Below are 21974 nucleotides of genomic sequence, written 5' to 3'. Positions count from 1 at the left end.
ATATCCTTCGTGCTCCCCTCTGTCTTTCGCCACCACGTTCTGGTCGCACACAGCAAACATGTGTACAGTTTGACCTGCCGAAATCAGGTCCATAAGCCATAGTGTGACAGCATAAGAAGTCACGTGACCATAAATCCCTATTCTGCTATGTCACGATATCTCTGCAACAGTGTTTACTTGGGCGACAAGAGTCGATTATATTGAGTTGCTAGTCCCCCAAAATGGACCATTCATTAACATGGATTTAGCACGAGCAACAGAGATTAAAACGTGTATTATATTTGCAAGGAGCACGATTGTTAAGAAAAATTAAAATATTTACCAAGATTCGGTTACTGCAAAATAGATGCAGCAATTTCTCCCTAATTAGCTCCCAAATTACACATAAAAATGGACAATTTGGGAAGAGTAGATACGATTATTCCAGCCTTGCGGCTCGTTTTTATAGTTGTTGAAAAGCAGTTTTCTCCCCAATTCCCAAATTGTCCATTTTTGTGAGAATTGGGGAGAAATTACTGTAACGATTAAGCTGTTGTTATTATTATTACAAAAATGTAGAATAAAAGTTGTCTTATATGAGTGCGCGAATATTTACAAGAAGTTGAAGCAGTTGGTTATAACCAGATGATTACTATTGAATAGGACTATTAATCGCTGAATTTTCAAACTAATTTTTCTCGAAAATAATATATCAAATCAAAAAATGTTATTTTGTATTTTTGATTCATATTTGAATGTAGAATAACCTACTTCGCGGTCACAGAACCCACTATAATACACTTGTAGACGTAATAGCATCCCATAATAGCATCCCCTGACTAAAGCACTATAAAATTAATGAAAGTTAATTATGAAATTATGAAAGCTCGACTTTCGGAGCTAGTTTCACTAAATTTGTTCATTTATTTCGGTAATTCCGCCTGATTACATTGATGGAATGAGGCCGAGTGCCTAATAATCTAGATTAGCGTAATTCATAATAAAAATTGATAAAATAATTTAAATACATGTAGATGAGAAATGTACAGATAGAAATTGCACATACCTTGAAGGAGCTACACCTGTATTTCTAGAAAAAAAAGGGAAAACCTTGACGTTTAATGTTTCAAAAGCTGTTAATCGACTGCCCTCAGAAGAGGATGCCATTAGCTTTAGGATTTGAAGCTCTAGCATTGTGCAATGCCTGATCAAAAAGACTGTGTTACATGTGAGACCTTTCCTTGTTGGACCGCAAAATAATATCTGGACCATCGTGCGTGACTTATTTCTCCGGGAACACTGTTGACGACGCGGATGAGCAGTTCACCAAAGTCGGGTTAAAGGGCAGCAGGGTTGCCAGGGATGCTTTCACGTTCGTGATTGGCCGCGTAGCGTCGGTCGACTATGCTGCCCTCTACCTCTGCTCTGTTGAACCGCGCATCCGTGACGTCGCGAATGGAGCCACGTGACATTTGAGAAAATACACGACAACGGTGATCAGGGCCCAGAATTCTTGAACTCCCCGTAGCGAGGGTGGTGGCGAGAGAGAGAGAGAGAGAGAGAGAGAGAGAGAGAAAGAGAGGGAAGGATATCTCGAAAGTTTCCAGTGGACAGCACTCTCTGTTTGACAACGAGCAAACAATGTCGGGCAACTGTTAACGCTTTTTGGCCTCTGTTTTTTCAGTACAACCTGGATTTCCGAGGTCTGTCGGCGCGTGGGACCGGCGGCTCGCCGTACAGGGGCGGAGAGGGTGCGGGCGCCGACGGCGACGGTGGCGGTGCTGGTGTCGACGGCAGCAAGACGGGCTCCGCCCCCGGCAGCGACCCGTCCGTCTGACAGTTTGGGATGGCCCGACGGGCCAAGGGGGACGCTCGCCGCACTCGGGTTTCCTTTCTGCTTTTCTAGGAAGAACCTCGCCTGCCCCAGCGAAGCGTACACGTCGAGCTCAAGCGGACACCCGCGAAACGGTCCGCCGGTGCTCGTTAAATTCGCCCTTTTTCGAAGGGATTTCGAAGGTCTACCACGCGTACGAAAAACTCGTTCTCGAGGCTCTTGAGTTCATACAGTAGAAGTCTCGGAACCCAGCACCAACAGGTCGATGTCATTTCTTTGGGGTGGTCGGTGTCTTTCTAAATTCGAAATTGTGTTCTCTATAATTTTTGATCGTTCGAGCGACATGGGTCTTCGACGCCAAGCGACCAGGCTTGCCTTGCTTCGCGTCGGGAAGGGGTCGCATTTTGCGGATGAATGGATTGCTGTAGAAATTTGGGCCCACCGTCAATGAAAAATGGCCCAAGACGCTTCTCGACGCGATTTGTGGCCAGCGGGATCGCGTGACTCAGTGCTCGAATGATCGCGTCGTTTATGGTTCTGGATACAATGTTTACGAAGTCGTCGGTACGAAGGAAATCGTTTGAGAGAAGAACTCATTCGACCCTTGAGCAGTGATACTTGCTGAAGAATGATTCAATGGGACGTTTAAAAAGATTATTTCCAAACAATAGTGCAATTTTTCATGTTTATTTATCTTGGAACTAGTCAGTTTCTTTCATGTATTTTTGGAAGTACTACCTTAAGATCGATATTAGTCATCTTATTGAACTTTATGTTTTTAGCTATTTATATTCAGTTGTCTGCCAAAAGATCAGTGCTCGGATGGTACTAACTCTTGGTCAAAAGAGACCCAACTCTTGCCAAACGCCAAAACAATTATATTCATTTAGTTGTTGCGACTGTCTTCAATTTATTTTTTGGGAAGCGCGAAATTCGTAACTACTAATGTTTGTTTAAATTTGTTAGGTGTCGTAGGGTGCAATGTTAACGCATTTAGAGAGCATTTGTATCAAGAATTTCGAACATGATTTATCTGAGAATCTTCTATTTTAAATATTTTAAAGTCATTGTATCGATCGACAGAGACTGGCACATTTAGTTGTTTTGAATTTATTTAATTTCGGAGCTAGTTTATTATTTAATAATATCATAAATTATGATACGTCTACACTGCTAAGACTGATGTATCCTCGCTCGTTTTACTTTCGTCTCTCATGAAATTCTTTATGTTATCTAGTCGCGTTGCCTAGTCAATCAACCGCGTGTCTACCTCTGTTTATTAATGTTGTTTGTTGATACGAACAAACGTGAGCTGCTAGGAACATATTCTGAGCTCACTTGATGTAACCTGTCAGTAAGTTAACATACTCAAACGTATGACTTGCTGCGTTAATAGTAATAACAATTGTCTTGCATATTTGTTGAGTTTAATCGTTGTTTTGTTATTTGTTATGATATTAATTTATTATTAAAACGTATAGGCGGTACGATAGCCAAACCTATCTCTCGCGTATTCTTCGTCTTTTTTTATACATGATTTTATATACGTTTTAGACTTTTGAATTGCTTATGGAACTTTGGTATTGATAGTTTAGTACGAGATATTATTTAATATATTTTATTTATATGTATAACATTCGAAACGATTATACAGCTATTCAAAGAAGTCGTTTAGCAATAATTGGGAATATTGTTGGTGCTGAATCACACGAATTCTACTGTACTTTGACATACTTTAGGCGACTATCTATAACAAAATGATACTAAACGATGTTAAAGCCTAAAGTATACATATCGAAGCAAAGATTATTTCCATCCGAATAATTGCAAGCTCTACGATTGAAGCAGAAGAAGTCTCTTCGAAAAACAAACTCTCTTGTTACAACAACCGATGATTTGCTCCGAGAAGGATCTTCGACAGAGCACAAATTTCCGAAACTTTGTTAAGTATCTAATCGTCTTTGCGAACGAGCCGTGTATCGTGCCCAAAGACGAACGAGAATGAACGTTGAAGCTTTCGTTATTGTATCGGTGCTACAAGATCAGTCGCCTGGTCCCCCGTGATCGACAAATGAATCGTTTACAAGACCCGCCGACCGCGAAATTCCTCGGACGTACACGCACGTATGTATCCGAGGTACGCAACCGTTGAATCCTGAAGAATGTTCTCGCCTTCTCTTCGACACGGCCATTATCGCTAATCGACGTGTACGTTTCAAACTGTATCTGCTTCGAGCACAAGCTATAACTTCAGCGATTAGTACACGTATCTGCGTTGCTCAATATAGAAATGCCGCGGGCTTTCCGCTCGAATTACACCGCGTACGAGATGCGACAACGAATCGAGTCGCATTCACAGCTACGAAACACGACGGGAACGATGGAGACCGACGAGAAACGTAGGCACGCATTCAGCGCGAAAACCGCACTCGTTCTCGATGGCAAGAACACCATTCGAGGAAACCTCGGCTCCAGGGCCGAGCAGAGCACTCTTTTCCCCACTGTTCTTCGAGAAACGAACCGTACGACATCTTTCTCTAACTGATCTACTGTTACCTACTCGAACTCTCGAAGCCCTGGCACATTCACTTGCACGGACAACTTAAAAAAAACTACTCTCGGAACAACTTTCGATGCGTACTGTGATCGCTTGAACGCTATCCACGACTATCGAATCGACGACCGTACTCGATTAACACGAGTAAATTTCTAACGCGCGAATTCCGTCGTGCAACAGATCGAGATGTATGTCATTTGAGAAGCGACTTCGGCGCTGATTCGGCGCACGATGGAATTCGCCGGTTTCGACGGCAATAATACAGCCATATCAGAGAATAATCGATGGCGATTAGGAAGAACAGCTACGGACAATTGATATCCGCGACGAATCGCTTTACACCGCTTTCACTTTGAAGCCGATTAGTCGGAGCAATAATAATCAGCGCAACTAGTTGTTTCGTCGACTGGCGTGCAAGCCGCTCTGGCGTAATAATGTCTTGCTGCTATACTACGTCAGGGATCGAGCCGTCGTTGGCTCGAGCGACGGCGAGATCGAGTCGGAACGCGTCCGCGGCGCGTCCCGTCGCTAACCACCGCGCCGAACAGCTCTTAATTTTCATTCAGAAGTCTGTCCTCCGCGAGAACTCTGCTCGAGGGTATCGTTCTTCCATGTAGGAAAGTTGGTGCAACGACAATAATTTGGACTGTCGATCGGAGTGCCTTTTAGGGGTGAAATATTAGAGGCCAACTTCCACTTAAGCGTCTCACCAACTTCAATCTTTAGAGAATTCCTGCGAGCAAGGAGCAGACGGTCGTTCTAAGGAAAGCTTGGGCCGTTGTTAGCGACCGCCGCGTCGCGGAGCATCGCGCTTGGCAAGAGTATCCGCTTTGAGTACCCAACAACAGTCGATATTTTGCTAACTAGCACCACTGGCAAGATGTAAAACTCGACTGGACGAGCAGCTCCGCTCGCGAGCACGTCGGTGCGACGGGCAACCTGGAGTCTCTTCGACATCCCTCTTCCGAAAATGGTTGGTCACATTCTGGCCAAATCCCGCGCGCACCAGCGCGGAGGAGAGGCAGCTGCTCGTTCACGAGACTGTTCGATTCACGGCCAAGCATTCGCTTTCTGCACTCGAGCACCATGATTCCAAGACGAGCGCTGCAATCGTTGCGACTTAACTGACTCACTGAGCACAGCTTCAACCAAATGGGGCAGGAGATGGTCGTCGAGGGTGACCTGGGGGCGGCAGCAGGGCGGTCAGGGACGTACTTTGTGGCAAAGACACCACTTTCGCCCGCTGAACGAAATCTCGTGGTCCGAACACTGTTGCATTCAAGGCGGTCCGGTCGCCCGACTCGACGACGACTCCGCCGACGACGTTTCTCACCGTTCGACCACGATCTATCGAGTTTCATGGAGGGTCCAGTCGGGCGGCCGGAACCCTTCCGTAGACTTCCTCTCGAGTGCCACAAACGAATCCACGAACGCTAATTGTAATACGTCTTTGAGACCGCTGAAACGAAACGAGCTATCTTCCAAACAGTCGCGAAACCGATCCCTCAGGGTCCGCGAAGGTCGAGCTCGTGTTCCGAGGCTGGCGGGCGGCCGCGCTCGAGGAACGCTCGTGTCACTTTTATATTTTAGCCAGTACTTGATACGTCGGGGCCGACTTGCGTAGCATAAGGTGAATAACGTTACGTGTTTAATAATACTATAAGAGACGAGTCACGGTGAGCAAACGATAACAATCGGAAACACGTTCCTCGCGCGGCCTCCCGGCGCAGCCTCCGCGAAGTCTCGGCCGGCATTTCGCGCTAGAACCTTGTCACTTAATTTAAGGAGCGATTACCCGTGATCTTAAATCAGCTCGACCGGCTCCGCTACAAGGCGAACCGATCGTTACGCCGCGGAGGCTACGATTTCTTATTTATTCTAAAGCTGACGCGTTCACAGTCGACAAGCGACGGCATGAACGTGAACAAGCGTTTGTACATACAAGGTTAAGTTCACGCGAGTATAACACGTCGACCAGTCATGCATTTCTCGTACTTAACAAGTATATAGAAGATCGATTCTGTATGTATAATACAGAGTTGGCACAAAGAATGTGATTGTACTGACTAAATGAGGATTTCGTTGAAGACTACAGGCCGGCGGTCCTCGGCGACGCAGAGGCCGGTCTTCGGTGTCGTTCGATGGGTGTCGGCACCCTCTACCGCGGTAGATCGAGCTTCTTCGCGTCGGCGATCGCCGGTCGTTTTCGTTGATCGATGCACGGTACTTTGGAATCGACAAAGTTGACAGCTGTTGTAGATCACCGAGAGGCGCCGAAACGGAAACTAGGGCCTCCTATCGGGGGACGTTCAGCGACGTCCCCGTGATGTTCCTAGAGTGTAATTACGCGGACCCGCGACCCGTGAAGCGTACGCGTAACCTCGCAGGAATGGACGAAACCCGGCACTTTGTTATAAGTTGTAACACGTACGCGACACGTTTGTACAAACTCTGTATCATACCTTATTACGCGGTCTTTAGTATATATATATATATATACATATACATATACATAGAAGTTCGTCAGTTAAGGGGGTTAAGCTTAAGTTTTTCCTTTTGTATAAAACTGCACAAAATATTTTCTAAGGGAGACGGGTCTGAGTTCGACGTACGCGTTATATATTTTTTCCGTTTCATTCGATCGCGTCTGTAGTGCCAGCAAGAAGTCAGCTAGAAATACGATCTGCGGGGATTTACAGCCAGATCATCGAGGAATCGTGGACGACGTGCACTGTGTACGTACACGTTTACGGTGAATTTCGTTGCGGGGTTCGATAAAATCAGTTAACTGTTAATTACGAAATTAGTAAACTACTAACACAGTTGGCAACTCGCGTAAGCCAATGCAGAACTTTCAGCGCTCATAAATTGTCACAGAAGTATGGTAGAATTTAATATCAAGCAACACGGTGTTAGAATTTCCGATTAGCTCCCGCGAGGATTCCATTTGCATTTAAATTAAACTTCCGCGAAGCACTTGCGTTTGAATCAAGTTTCTCGGGGACATAGCTGTTTTATCGATTCGAGTGCTGATCAACGAAAATCGTGACGTGTTTCTTAAAAAGTTTCTCTCAGTTTCTTCGAAGCCTCCGACGTTTGAAATTTCAAGCAAAATACGCTGATCCGAAACATGAAACCGTAATATATCGAAACAAAACGACACGCTTCCTAGAATCATAATTGTTTTACCGAAGTTCAAACTTGCAGAAACTCGTGGTTACCAAGAATACATCGATTCAAGGTGAACGCAATCAACGATTCCGCGGCTGGCGATAAATCTGTCCACAAGATCAACTTTGTTGTTTCCTATCGAGTGGATGTCTCATCGCATATAGCGTAAAACCAAAAACTGGTGATTGTACACGTAGATCATCGCGGTTCCAGTCGTTTCATAGACTAGTCAGTACGTAAGTGTAACGTGTATCGATAATATCGTTAGGCTGTATAATGTTAACGATAAACAGTAACGACTCGAAGCAAACAGGCTAGTATTCACGGCGTTGACGTTGACGATTCATCAGAAATCGAAGCCGAATATGGCGTCTGGACGGGCCGGAGAACGGTCTTTGGGTTACCGTTTCTCTGTGATCGTGGACGGTATCGGTAGTCTTCTCGCATGTACATTGTCTCGAATTTACCATGGTGTAATTCTACCTCAATCCGTAGTTTAGACACCTACCAAATTTTCTCGTCGATTATGCGATGCTTAGATACTCGCTAGACTCCCGCATCAAGACAAATCCTTTTCGAAATACGTAAACGTAATTGCCGACGTTTTAATCGTCGCGTAAAGACTCGGTCTTCGGGCAACTAGAAAGTAAAGATCGACTCGTGAAACGAAACGAACAAAAATTCGGTATCATTGACAGAAACGTAATATAGCGAACAATTTTCGGCAATTTGTTAGAGTTCCAGTAATTATCGTGAAACACTTTTACACACGAGCTCATCGTTGCAATCGGTCGTGCCTATTTCGTCTCTAAAACATTGAACGAAGGAAACGTTTACTCGCTTGTCGCTCATTGTGCTCTAACCGCGGTGTAAGAAAGAGAGAGCCGACTTCATACTTACTACTGTCATCTTAAAGGCTTACTTTCGATATAGAGTAATTTCTTCCTAATTCGCGCTCAGATTGCGCACAAAAATGGACAATTTGGGAAGAGGAGGTACGATTATTCGAGCATTGCGTCTCGTTTTCATAGCTGTTGACAATCGGTAACTATAAAAGCGAGCCGGAAGGCTCGAATAGTCGTATCGCCTCTTCCCAAATTGACGATTTTTCCCAAATTATTGTAATCCGCTAGGTGCTCTAGTGAGAGTTTCTATTGCGTGTGCGTGTGTGCGAAACTCACTACAATAACACTACTCCATCAGTGCCGCGCTTATATAAATCTAATTTAAAGAAGTGATCGCTGAGCACCGATGTTTCACCAGCACCTCTCGCGGGAACTCGTGGAAGTGAACTGTTAGGCGTGAAACAAACGTTGCAGTGGCGTAACCTTAGTCGGTCCACCTCTCCTTCCGACACCGTGGCACTAACTAAGAGACCCAACGTTAGGAATAATGACGAAGATATAGTGCAAATTTTAATATTAATGTACACAAACGTTACCGTTAATTGATATCGTATTGCGACGATTGCTATTAGTTGGACTATTTCGTGCCTGTGGTTAAACATTGTCGACTTACTCGATGTACGATATATAATCTTTTGGACTTTACCAGTGAACGAAACAGACGATATAATTAGTGAAAGAGAGGTGAAACAGGTGTCCGCGATAGGGGAACCGTGAATCGCAGGGAAATCGCGTCGACACGCGACGAATAGAATCTACGATCGTAGTTCGTACAGTTTCCATCTTTTTTAATGATCTAGTCCAGTGGATCGCAGCTATTGCGCTTCGTAAACCGTCGTTCCGATACAGCAAACAACGCACCCGTTGAATAGTCTCGTGCTAGTCGATCGTTTAATCATAGAAGACGCGTATTTTGAATTATCATTGGTGATCGTGGTGAACTGTTTTCCGTGCCGTATATGTATTTCGCATGATCAAGAGTTCCCTCATTTTACTCGGACAAGCAATGAAAACGGATTTTCGAGTTCAACGATAAGATGCGACGTGGAAATAAAGTTAGTGTTAACGGCATATTTTTAAAACAGCTTACGAGCGAATTTGCAAATTGATAATTGAACGGAGATTCTTTCTTGTATTTCAATTTTCGTGAATATCTAGTGATTAGGCGCTATAACTAATCGTACGACTAAGTAACATTCTAATTGTAAGCGCGTGTTAACTTACTATACAACTATTCGTCGTGCGCATTGCCATCGCGTGAACGATGATCACTATAATCATTTAATTTTCTATTTAAACAAATCAACGTCGTTCTGTCAACACTAACTTTATCGCTGTTTCCAAACGAACATCATTTTCCGGATGCTTATACCGATGTGCAACAGTTTTGCTAAGTATCGTATCTTATAATTATCAATTAATAAGACAACAAGTATAAGGCTAACGGCATTGTTTAAATTAAACGAAGCGATGAGCATCGCGGATCTTTCAAGTATCTCTTTTCGAATAGAAATCTTTTTGTACCGAATCGTAGGGAATCAATCGACAATTCGTATACGAGCTTGTAGCATTTCGATAGAGAATCCGACGACGACGGGAAATGTAACTCGAGACACAATTTCATTTTTCACGGTTGACTGTCTTCCGTGTGAGCTACAATCTTTTGCTATACGATTAACGTTACACGAAGCTCGCGCGTAACGAAATTATACTAAAGATTTTTCTACATTTTGCGACTGAACGAGCGCGATTTTTTGGCGGGTTCGAGGTCCTCGGTCATCTGCAGACAACATTCTTGGGACTGACGTGATCAGTATCCACTAGACGGTCAATTGAACATCATGTAATTGTCCACGAACATAGACGTAGCCACTTATTCTCTATTTGTAAAATTACAGGACATGTTGTAACCGTGTTTTCGAAGTTTTCGAGCATTTGCCTAATCTTTTTCTTACTAATAACGCGTATTTCCTTCGAGCCTTACGGTCGCACACAGCGTGACTTATCGCGTAGAAATGAGATCGCGACGAGCGGTGATAACGATTACGCGAGTAACAGTATAAGGATCTTTTTTGTGGACTTTTCGACGAGGGAACGAAGCGTAGGTGAATTCGTTTTGATACAATTTCGTTCAAATAACTAGAAGAGTAGCAGAAAATCTTATTTTCTAAGTAATACGACGCAATTGATTCTCGAACACAGTATTGCCTTCCTGTGACCCCTTATTTCGGGACTAGCAACGAGCTTATACAAAAACATTTCGTGCTGCTCTACGGTATTTCATGGGTCTACGATATCTCTCCATCTTAGGAGAAATGCGATTATGAAAACGTCACCAATCCGTGATTATAGGAAGATAATACTGTAATTAGAATTTAGTTCCGAAACCAATTTTCCTGGATTTTATTTCATCAGATAATCCAATTGAACGCGAGTTCAGTTTTAATTTTGCAATATTAACCCTTTGCACTCATGTACCGTCGCATGGGACACGACAAGATTACTGATAATTGTTGTTCTTTCAACATGAATGATTGTTTCATAACATAACATCCATACGTTATTTTATCGAAGTTCATTAAAACAATTTACATATTTTCAACGTTCTATCATTTTAAATATTCTTCGAAGCGTTACTTACATGAGAAGTGAACATGAGAAAGGCTTCATAGAAAACAATACAAGTGCCAAAAAATATAACTTTCTAGAAGATAGAGAAAACATTGTTATCTTCAAGCTATTAACGAAATTTGATTTATTTTTATCTTTACGTGTAACCTAGACAATAATAGCTTAAAAATAGAATAAAGTTTTTTATTTCCTACATTAATAATATACATAAATCTACGAGAAAAGAATTGTTTTTAGAATACCTTGAAAAGAGAAAACAACGTTGTCGCTTACATTGTTTTCTATAAACACTCCTCAGATACGTTCGAGTTTTCGGTAGCTGATCCGAGAAAATTCTACGAGTGCAAAGGGTTAACGATAAAATTCCCGAAATAAAAATCGAACTGATCTTCGACAAATTCTGTACACTGTTCAGTTACGGAACGACGAGAATTTCTTTCTCGAAAGCAACTTCGCGTCGAAACGTTTCGCGTCTGTAGCGCATCCGTATTGCCTTGTCGAGCATGCTCGTGCTCGATCAGCGACCATCAAATTTCTACGCGATCTCGAATTCGAAAGGGTACTCGTTGAGCAAATTAGCTAATAAGCGATTGAAAGTAACCCGTACACTTGGAGAGTTGTACGACAATCGACCGGGAACGTTCACGGGGAACGAGCGTTCCCTTACCGTGAGCCTTTTATCAGCGTATATCGAAAAGGATGTGGCGAGGTGAAAGGGGCACGTTGTTGTTTTCGCCCCTGGCCGCGATGATGGGTCTACCACGTCGCGAATCAAGATCGACGATTACGTTTAGACGATTTTTCAATGAAAGGAAAAACGCAGATGTTTCACTTGATATGAACGTGTATACGTGTTTTCAGCAGAGTGTCCTAGTCTGTGTCTCGCGAATCAGTTTTCTAGCCTTAGGACACCGGCGGAACGAATTTTTCATCGGATTTGGTCGTTCGACTGGCTTGATACTGAACCGGGGAGTTTACACGTCGTACGGAAACATACGGCTTACCATATGCAGTCCGAGCAAGCATGATCTGATTATAACTGACGAACTCTCGCTGCGAGGAAGAATTGACCGTTGCGCAAACAGTTGGCAGTGTTCTAGAGACGTGAAAGTTTTCTTGGATGTGGACTTCCTCTCACCTGCGTTTCTTTCATGCTTGGGCATTGTCCAGGTGCAACACTTTACAACTGTTTGTGGGACTTCGATTATTTTGTATATCTCCTAACGTGGTACTTTATTATTGTCGTTGTGATCTCTGTTGGCAGCATTACCTATCGACAGACTGCGGACCTTTATGCGAAATAAGAAATGTATGCAGCGACTGCAAGATGCAGAAGCTGTACAAACATTTGTTCCTTTTCTTAATAATTTGAATGAGTTGAACACAATGCTATCGTTCGTTTAAATTCTTTGAACACATTCTTTCCACATTTTGAATTTGGTATAAATGCGATAAATCTGCAGTCTACTTATCAATTAACCGAACTATGTATTCCGACTTTCTGAAAACCAGATTCACCTTTCTCGTTCATCATTGGAACAAATCAATGAATCTGTTGCCCCATTTTGCATCTATCGGCAGAAGATTGGCAATGCTGTCAAAGATACATTGCTGTACGCTTGTTCATCCGTTTAATTCTGAATTATAGTTGGCAATTGCTCAGACTACCGAAGATGAAACTCTGTTTCCGTATGTTCGTTTCGATTGCGTTTGTGCAATGCTAGCGCAATGTGGCAGTGATGGGACGAAGGATCATCTTCATAGATCGAAGTATTCCGTTGCGTAGCATTGGCCTAGAACCGTCGAAGAGGAAGTACTATACACGTTGGTCAATTCTTCCGAAACTACCATCGCAATCGACATTAGTGCGTAAGCCGTAAACACTCGATGTTTGTTAATGATCGACTTAAGACGGAGATGAATTTGGGTCCGAAGGTACCTGCGAAACGTTATCGGCATCGACAGAAAGCAACCTTTCTCAGTCGACGGGGCAACGTCGTCGATGAAGAATTCGATTCTGTCGTTCTTTTCGTTCTTCTTGTTCGAGATCGAACGCGAGGCTGTGATCGTCGACTGGCACACACGGCCGCTACCAAAACGGCGCGGGGCAATTTGAAATACGTGTTTGCTTCGCGGTTGCCCCCTGGCTGTGAATCGGTAGAAGTTGCGCGCAAACATAATTGACACTTTCGCGGCTAGGCGACGAGCAAGTAGGCGCAATTCAGTTCTCGAAGCTGTGGCACAACTGCGCTGTTTTAATGCTAAATTTGGAGCCGATGCATTATTCCTCGATTATGGATGACTAGACTGCGGATTTTATGCGCTTATGGCGGAAACGAGTAGGTGTAATTTCAAACAATAAAATGATTACAAGAATTAACCCCTTGCTCTTTAACAACGGGTCAGCTTGTGATGAAGATTTTACATGTAGTTTACGAAATCTTAATTCTCTATAGTCCAAATTATTCGTGCGGGTATGAAAAAGTTGATGTAGCTCGAAATCAGAAAATTTCAGTCTCTGTATATAAATTAACAACGAATGAACAAACTTTAATTTAAAATTTTAATTATATCTTCATGTTATGTACGACAAAAATGACTACAGAGAAAAGACATTTTCTATCAGACTTACGTTTCTTACAATGAACTCGAACAATTTTTATTTTGCATAAAAATTCACAGTCTAAAGGAGGTTGTTGATGAATGGCACGACTGATTTGCAGTTTCTTAAGATGTAAATGATTTTTCATGAAATTAGTTCAGAATTTAGAATTGTTCCGAAAACTCAGAAATAATAGAATTTGAGTGTGAGTCAATGTTGACGCAACTACGAATATTTTATATTTTCTTACTATTGCATCAAATTCTAACCAGCAGAATCTCTGTTTCTCGAAATAGATTTTCAAATGGAAAAACTGTCAAACTTTCCAAAAATTAAGCCTTAATTTAAGTAATTAATTAAGTAAACTTAGCCTCCTAAAGGTGTTATTATAATGAACGTAGCCATGTAAATTGCCCTAATTTACGTATAATGCATTAAGTAGATCAGTGATTTATTTATCTGAGTAAGCAGAAGATACGTCGACGAAGAGCAAAGTTGATAACTAGACTTCAGATATTCGTGCAAATTAAAAATTCTAGACATTTAAATCTCTTTGTAATAATTTCGTTGCGTTGAAAACAATATAATAGTATTTTCTAATCCATTAAATGTTTCTATCATTGTGCATTGGATCTGCTATTTCTTGGCATAAATGCACTAAGTGCTGGACTGCGGATCTTTATGCAAAAAATAAAATGTTATATAACATTTAAAAAAATAAAAAGATAAAAATGTTATTCATCAATTACGGCAAATAAGAGTTCCTTTCTTTTTTTAATCATTTTAGCAAGTTGAAAATAATACAGGAATGTTTAATCTCTTAAATTTGCCTGACGTTTTCAATTACGCCTACCAATTTTTACAATAACTGCATAAAATCCTCATTGTATTGATAACATGCGACGATCGAACTCACAGTTTCCAATTAATAAGATAAACGCGGCTCTCGATTGTGGCTGTAAATTCGAGTTGCAGGCCGCGCAAGTGTCGAGCGCGCGATTTCCGTTCGAGTTTGATACGCCTTCGTAGTCCACAGGGTCTTCCCATCGATGCTTAACGTTCCCTCGTTTACAAAACACGTTTCTAGCGATGCGAGCGTGAGAGTAACAACCGCGCACGGCGTGATTTCTACGAGAACTTTTTGAGAACGTTCGTTTAAACCGAGACAGGTCCGACACCATTGACACTCGCGCCTATCCCCGGCTTGTCGGGGGCAGGACGACTGGAAAACGATTGCCTACCTGTGTCGGATGTTTCTTTACCAAATGTTTCATTTGTATGACGATATAAAAAGAGAGGTATCGATCGTAGAACGAGTTTAGCGTTAGATAGGTTTCGTACTTCGTATTTAATGAACATTACTGAATCATTATGTATCAAGTATCACATGTATTGGAGTCGAAGAGGACATTGGAAATAAATAATTGTATCCAGACTAGTTGCTATCGATTCAATCCCCTCTGAAATTAGTGTTTACCGTATATTCTAATTTCTGTCCTGTTTTATTGTCATCGAGAAAGGATATATCTACGAACTAAATAAATATTTAATATCGAAATATATAAATCTATGAACTGCTTTCTTCTATGACTTTCTCTTTTACCTGCGTGATACTTGTTTCCTACTTTTCCTAACTAGCGTTACGAAAATTGTATTTCTAAGAGATTAGTGGAACTGTATATCGAAAGGAAAATAAATTTACTGAGTAAAGTAAGATAAAGATTTGCATTTACTATTACAAGATGCCGTCTCCAACTATTCCTATCATCGAATTGTAATGAAACCCACTATATTATATTATATTATATTATATATATATATATATTCCACTATATTATATTATATATATATATTATATATATTATTCTATATTATATTATAATATAGAACTCCAAAATTTATTTGATACGTATTATACTTGGCTACCATCGTATTATATTCAGTATACAAAAATACCGTTCAAAATTGAAAAATCGTATATGATTTGTTCTGATTAAAAATTTGTAGCGAAGCCTGGATTACTTTGCTCATGAAAACAGATACGTAGACAATTTATTCTCTATGAAAAGACAACAATATATGTACATTTACGAGGAGATATGTATATGTATATTTCGGTCTACTATTGTTTGTTAATTGAGCTTACTGTGCGTGAAGGAGGTAGCTTTCATATTTTAGGTCGGTAAGGCAGTCGATATGGATCACGATAATAATAAGATGCAAATAATAAGATCCTTATTTTTCTGGTTAATTCTTGAAATTTAAACTTGCTAATGTTGAGATGCAAACTTAAAAATTAAAAGTAACTTTATAGTCATTGATAAATGTAGTGCTTCTTGCTGTTTGATATTTACAACAATTCTTTTTGTAAACGATGTTGAAAAGCAGTCCATTCGCCGCTATGCCATATAATTTTACGATAGAAGTGAGCAATAAAACTCAAGATGCATTATCGAAGGAAAGCATCGCATCCACCAATGGTTGCGCTTTAGTTACAATCAATATCAGTCCACTGTAAATAATTTGCGATTATTCATGAATTTATATTTGATATCTTCTGACATTCTGTCTCTATATTCTTGATCCTCTTTTGTTTGATTTTCCGCTACTCTACATCATATTATCCTGTTCTGTTACAATTTGCAAAATATGGCTCTCCTGTTCAGACCTCCGACTCATAGCTAGATTTGTCTCGTCTTGTTCCACCACTTCTCTTCTCTTTTCTTTGTCCTCCTATTCCAATTAATTAATCTAGAAATGTTGCTCTATCCATCATGGTCCTAGACTGAATTTGTCTTCTCCTTACTCCTGAATCTGGCGACGATTTCGAACGTGATCTGCTACGAATATTGTTCGTCCCTTTTAAGTCCTACTAAATTATAATTCGCCTGTTATATCGGCAGACTGCGGATATTTATGCATTTGCATGCATGCGCGTATTTTTCAAATGCAAGACAACGTACTAATTAACAAGATCTAATAGTATTATTATTTGCTTTTCGCAATGAGTAATCTTGTAGTTGACGAGAGAAACTTCTTTTTAATTCTAATCATCGTAAAATGACGTATGAAAACGGGGAATTTGCATAAAGATTTGTAGACAAATCATCAGTAGTGATGCGTCCAGGTGAATGTAGGTAGACGTACGATAAATACAAATTTTCTTTTTGTATTAGGAGACTATTAAGGGCGAGGAAGTTGTAATCGTTGTAACCGGGAGTAAATAGTACCATGTAACAGTGGAAACAAAGTATATGGAATACTCAATTCTCTCTATTAAGCCAAAATTAATCAGTTACCGGTAACGTCGAGGGTAACACGGAAATGACAGTGGAGTTTCACAGAACCACGAGCGTGTAACAGAAAAATACTACAGACAAGGTATCAGCACAGACATAGGTTCTCCGACCATGTGGGAGAACATATCCCAGTCACATGTTCTGAAATACCGACATTGCTAAAAATTAGAGGCACAGACTTCGATACGAACAGACATTGCATGCAATGCTTATAAAATTATACTAGTAAATACTCATCTGCAAGAAAAAATGTATAAAACTATTGTTATATATGTACCATCGCTAATTATGTAATTAGTAGAATCAATTGTTCAACTGTCCATAAAAGTAATTACACTTTATATCGTATTCCTCTATAGTACATGTTTCATAAATACAGTAAATTCTCGCTAGTTTACGCTCAGATTGTGTACAGAAATGGATAATTTGGGAAGAGGAGATTATTCGAGCCTTGCGACTCGTTTTCATAGTTGTTGACAATCGATAATTATAAGAACGGGCCGCAAAGCTCGAATAATCGTATCTCCTCTTTCCAAATTGTCCATTTGTGTGTAGAGGCTGAGTATCAATTAGAGAGAATTTACTGTACTATTTTCACCATTTAAATGGTCACGTTGTATAGACTTATTGCTTCCAAATAATATTTAGCACTCGTAGTAAAAATGAATTATACAGGATATTCACTTCTTGCTAACGTGCCCATTTTTCCTGAACTATCGGTAACGCTGAGCGCGATGAGAACTGATAAAGGGCCTTCCAATTTGAAACAGGAAAGGCTATAAGATGCAATGCTCATACGGATCCCAAGTCTGTATCAGAGGCTTCCTCGCGCCCTCTGCCAAAATAGATCAGTCAGCTAAAAAAGCTACGTAAAACTGCAGCACAGACATTTTGTTTCTATTTTACAATGTTATCGATTCTAAAAATACCATGTACAATTTTGCAGCGTGAGCTCAAGACTTTCCAAGCGAAGCTTGCTTTCGAGGCGAAGCTTGTGGCTGAAAATTTAGAAGGGATTACATAACAAATATCGTATCTACTGGGTCGTTGCAAAAGTAATTTTGGCTTTTTTCTAAGCTATCTACTTGGAAAACCGAAGTCACTTTTGCAACGTGCCAATATAATTGTATGTGACAAAACATTATTTTATAAATATTGAAACCTCATTTGCTAAGTCAATTAAAGTTCCACAAGTATAAGAAAAACAGACACGTTGATCTGTTGCCATACGCTGGTTTTATCTCCTGGGTTATCTTAAATCTGTGTCGGTAATCGGTGCAATACCTCGTTTGTGATAACAGATTTTCGCGTACCTGCATAAGATTGTACCTGCAAATTGTTCATTATTATATTCCCACGCTAGATGGAGAGCCGATTAAGCTTTGCTGTCTCATTTGTTATTTTGTTGAATAATTATATTGCATGTAAACTCGCAGGTAGCTCGTTATCCTATATGTACAGCAAAAAAAATAAATAATGTCTTATTCGTGTAGCATTTCTGCATTGCTGATGAATCATATTATCAGAAATTTCTAATAGATTTTATGTAAAGACCATCTTGACTCGTCAAATGGATCGGGAATGCATCATTTTTCATGATATTTTAACACCGGAAATTGAAGCTTTTGTTTGATTGTTTGTGCAATTTAATGTTTACTAAACACTACTTCAACAGCAATAATTATGAAATAAATAGGATTGTAATATTATAATCATAATTAATAGACTGCGAACGTTATCATAAATAATGAAATATTCAATACTTTTGTAAATATACTCTAAAATATATCGATCTAATGAACTATATACATAATTCAAGCAAGACGTCTCGAACAGGAAAAAGTCTGTTTTATCATGAAGTAGGTTTTCGCGAACAGGAAATACATCGTTTCCGAATTTGTTGTATTGAAATGAAAAATAGTTTTTCACACTTCATTCATGCCTAATTCGATTGAATGAATTCTCAAGTGAAAGATTACTGGAACTATGTTGTGCATTAATTTAAGAATTGAATACATAAATGAATAATTTATTTCCCATTATTCATTAACACGAACAAATCACACGAAAAGACGAAAATTTTGATGTACACATTGTGATACTGAAATTAGAAATATTACATTTTCTGCGAACATTAATTAGATAATGATGACCTAAAAATGTAACGACGGAACATAGGAAACAGAGAAATATGCGATTATTGCTCCCACTCATTGTCAGTAATTACACACGCCATTAATGCTGGCTCAGCGCGAGTTTAAAATTACCAAGCACTCAAAGAAAAGTTTCCATGGCTCCTCAAATTGGAAAAGTTTAATGGCTTCCAAAAGATATTCGCTGCCTTTGTAGATGGGTTTTCGCTGTTTCTGCTTCTTTACCATCTGTTTTTCAATTTTTGTAAGTGAAATACCCACAAACTTGTTCCACGCGGGTGGATTTCGTAAATAAGTATCGTTGAAGAGTGCAATGCTATTTCATTTCTCTCTGCTTGAAAAATTACAGTGTTTAACTATAAATACACTGTCACGAATCATTGTTCTGCTAAATATTTTGTAAATTTTATAATCAAATGGTTGGAATTTAAATTAATAGGTAATTTCAATGCTTGAGTGCATAATTGGAATCCAACTCCAACAATCGTTTTCGCGAACGATCTGGCAGAACACAGAAGTGAAATGAAAGTCACTAACATCTTACTATTCGTACTTTATATTATACTATGGTAATTCGAACTTTAACAGTTACAGGTGTACCATAGGAATGACAATCACAATTAGCTCGAATTAGCTTTTCAACTGAATTTACTGGAACAAATAACTCTCCAAGTGTTACCATATAAAGTTATAGTTGGGCTGTGAATTTTACTCATTTGTAATAAAAATGATTAGGTGAACTTTCAAACTCCCTGAAATTGTTTAAGGAGGAAACAAATTTCTATTCGACTCGTTTGTTGCAATTGATGAATGTCATTTTTATTTTTCATAAAAATGTATAGTCTAGTTATAGCAGATAATTGGGAGTTAAAATTCATTTTTGATGACATACATATACGAGTTATTTACATGCGTTTCATTACAATCTTTCCAGAAGAATAATAAATAATATAAAATAGTAATAAATAATAATAAACAATAAAGAAGAAGAATATAATATATAATTTTCAAATTAAATTCATGCGTTTGTACGTCATATTCACCTTTTCTCAAATCAAATACACTCTTTGTGTGTGAAACTGTTAATTTAATTTAAAGGAACGTGATTATGGATTACTAATGAATGAATTTCGAATGCAAAATCTGTATTAAGTATTGAAGAAATTCAGTTGCTTCAGCGCTAAAAAAAGATATTAATTAAACAGTCAATTGATATTTCACATTTATTATATCAATTATTACTTGCAACATATTAATGCATCATATATGAAAAATGTGACAAAAAATGCACCCCACGTTTTGTATTATATATCATTACGTATTATGTATAACATAATAATGTGTATTATGTTATACTTTCTGGTATTAGTCCGATATTAAGAAATGCAAGAGTTCCGTTGACTGCCTTTTGTTTAAAAAGAACAGAGAACGACTAAAAGCCAGCATTTTTACTGAAAACTTCCAGATGAAATTTCGTTTTCTCAGAAAATAGTTCATTTCTGTCTGTATGATAAAAAAAAAATAGTGAGTTTTCGTAGAATACCGGAAGATGTATCACGTATACCGAAAAACAAAGCGAATGGGATCTGCTAGTACTAAAAACGGCTTCGAGCGTGTATGCCCGTTGATGCATTGACCACTGTAACAAATTTAATAACGCAACAGATGCCCGACTCTTCCAGACGGTAGTATTTTATTCGCTGTCAGCGTTGAACGATTTATTTTTAATTCTCTGACGATTCGTCTTCCTGTCGTTCCCTGTATACTTCTTATTGTTAGTACTGCGACTTCATTCTATTACCTGCAGGGAACTCTGCTAATTTTTATCTTGCACTTCTGATCGTTTTTACTGTAGACCAGATGGAATTATTCCTGGGAATTATATAAAATTACTAAAGATTATAATGTTAAAGAATTGTTTAAATTGATGTTGATATTATTTGTTGCAACGATGACATTTATCCGTCTTTTTGTTGCTATATTAAATCTCTACTATTCGATAGTAATATTAGAAATGCATAATTTTCTTGTAGACGGCTAACGAATTGGACTAGATGGAATTATTCCTGGCAATTATATAAAATTACTAGAGATTATAATGTCAAAGAATTGTTTAAATTGATGTTGATATTATTTGTTTGAACGATGACATTTATCCGCCTTTTTGTTGCTATATTATATCTCTACTATTCGATGGTAATATTAGAAATGCATAATTTTCTCGTAGACGGCTAACGGATTGGACTAGATGGAATTATTCCTGGCAATTATATAAAATTACTAGAGATTATAATGTCAAAGAATTGTTTGAATTGATGTTGATATTATTTGTTTGAACGATGACATTTATCCGTCTTTTTGTTGCTATATTATATCTCTACTATTCGATGGTAATATTAGAAATGCATAATTTTCTCGTAGACGACTAACGAATTGGACCAGATGGAATTATTCCTGGCAATTATATAAAATTACTAGAGATTATAATGTCAAAGAATTGTTTAAATTGATGTTGATATTATTTGTTTGAACGATGACATTTATCTGTCTTTTTGTTGCTATATTATATCTCTACTATTCGATGGTAATATTAGAAATGCATAATTTTCTCGTAGACGGCTAACGGATTGGACCAGAAGGAATTATTTCTGGCAATTATATAAAATTACTAAAGATTATAATGTTAAAGAATTGTTTAAATTGATGTTGATATTATTTGTTGCAACGATGACATTTATCCGTCTTTTTGTTGCTCTATTATATCTCTACTATTCGATGGTAATATTAGAAATGCATAATTTTCTCATAAACGGCTAACGAATTGGAGATAACAAGGGTTCTGT

The 21974-nt window shown here is 39.1% G+C and overlaps 1 protein-coding gene across 4 annotated transcripts in view; it reads left to right on the top strand.

The window, feature by feature from the left end:
* The window catches only part of alpha-Catr (alpha-catenin related), a 164030-nt gene extending 148916 nt beyond the window's left edge, over window positions 1–15114 (top strand). For 3 of the 4 annotated variants that reach the window (XM_076525390.1, XM_076525389.1, XM_076525391.1), the window contains exon 12: window positions 1664–1749. Coding sequence is in view for 1 of the 4 variants with exons in the window: in XM_076525392.1 (XP_076381507.1) it covers window positions 1664–1816 (153 nt within the window). In the remaining 3 variants the exon portion in view is untranslated. Of the gene's footprint in view, window positions 1–1663 lie in introns of all 4 variants that reach the window. The other variant, XM_076525392.1, reaches the window with a different exon arrangement.
* Window positions 15115–21974: the final 6860 nt, after the last annotated feature.

This window comes from Megalopta genalis, chromosome 11 (genome assembly GCF_051020955.1).
Source record: "Megalopta genalis isolate 19385.01 chromosome 11, iyMegGena1_principal, whole genome shotgun sequence".
NCBI lineage: Eukaryota > Metazoa > Arthropoda > Insecta > Hymenoptera > Halictidae > Megalopta > Megalopta genalis.
Note: the sequence above shows the minus strand (reverse complement) of the source record. Positions and strands in the feature narration are given on the sequence as shown.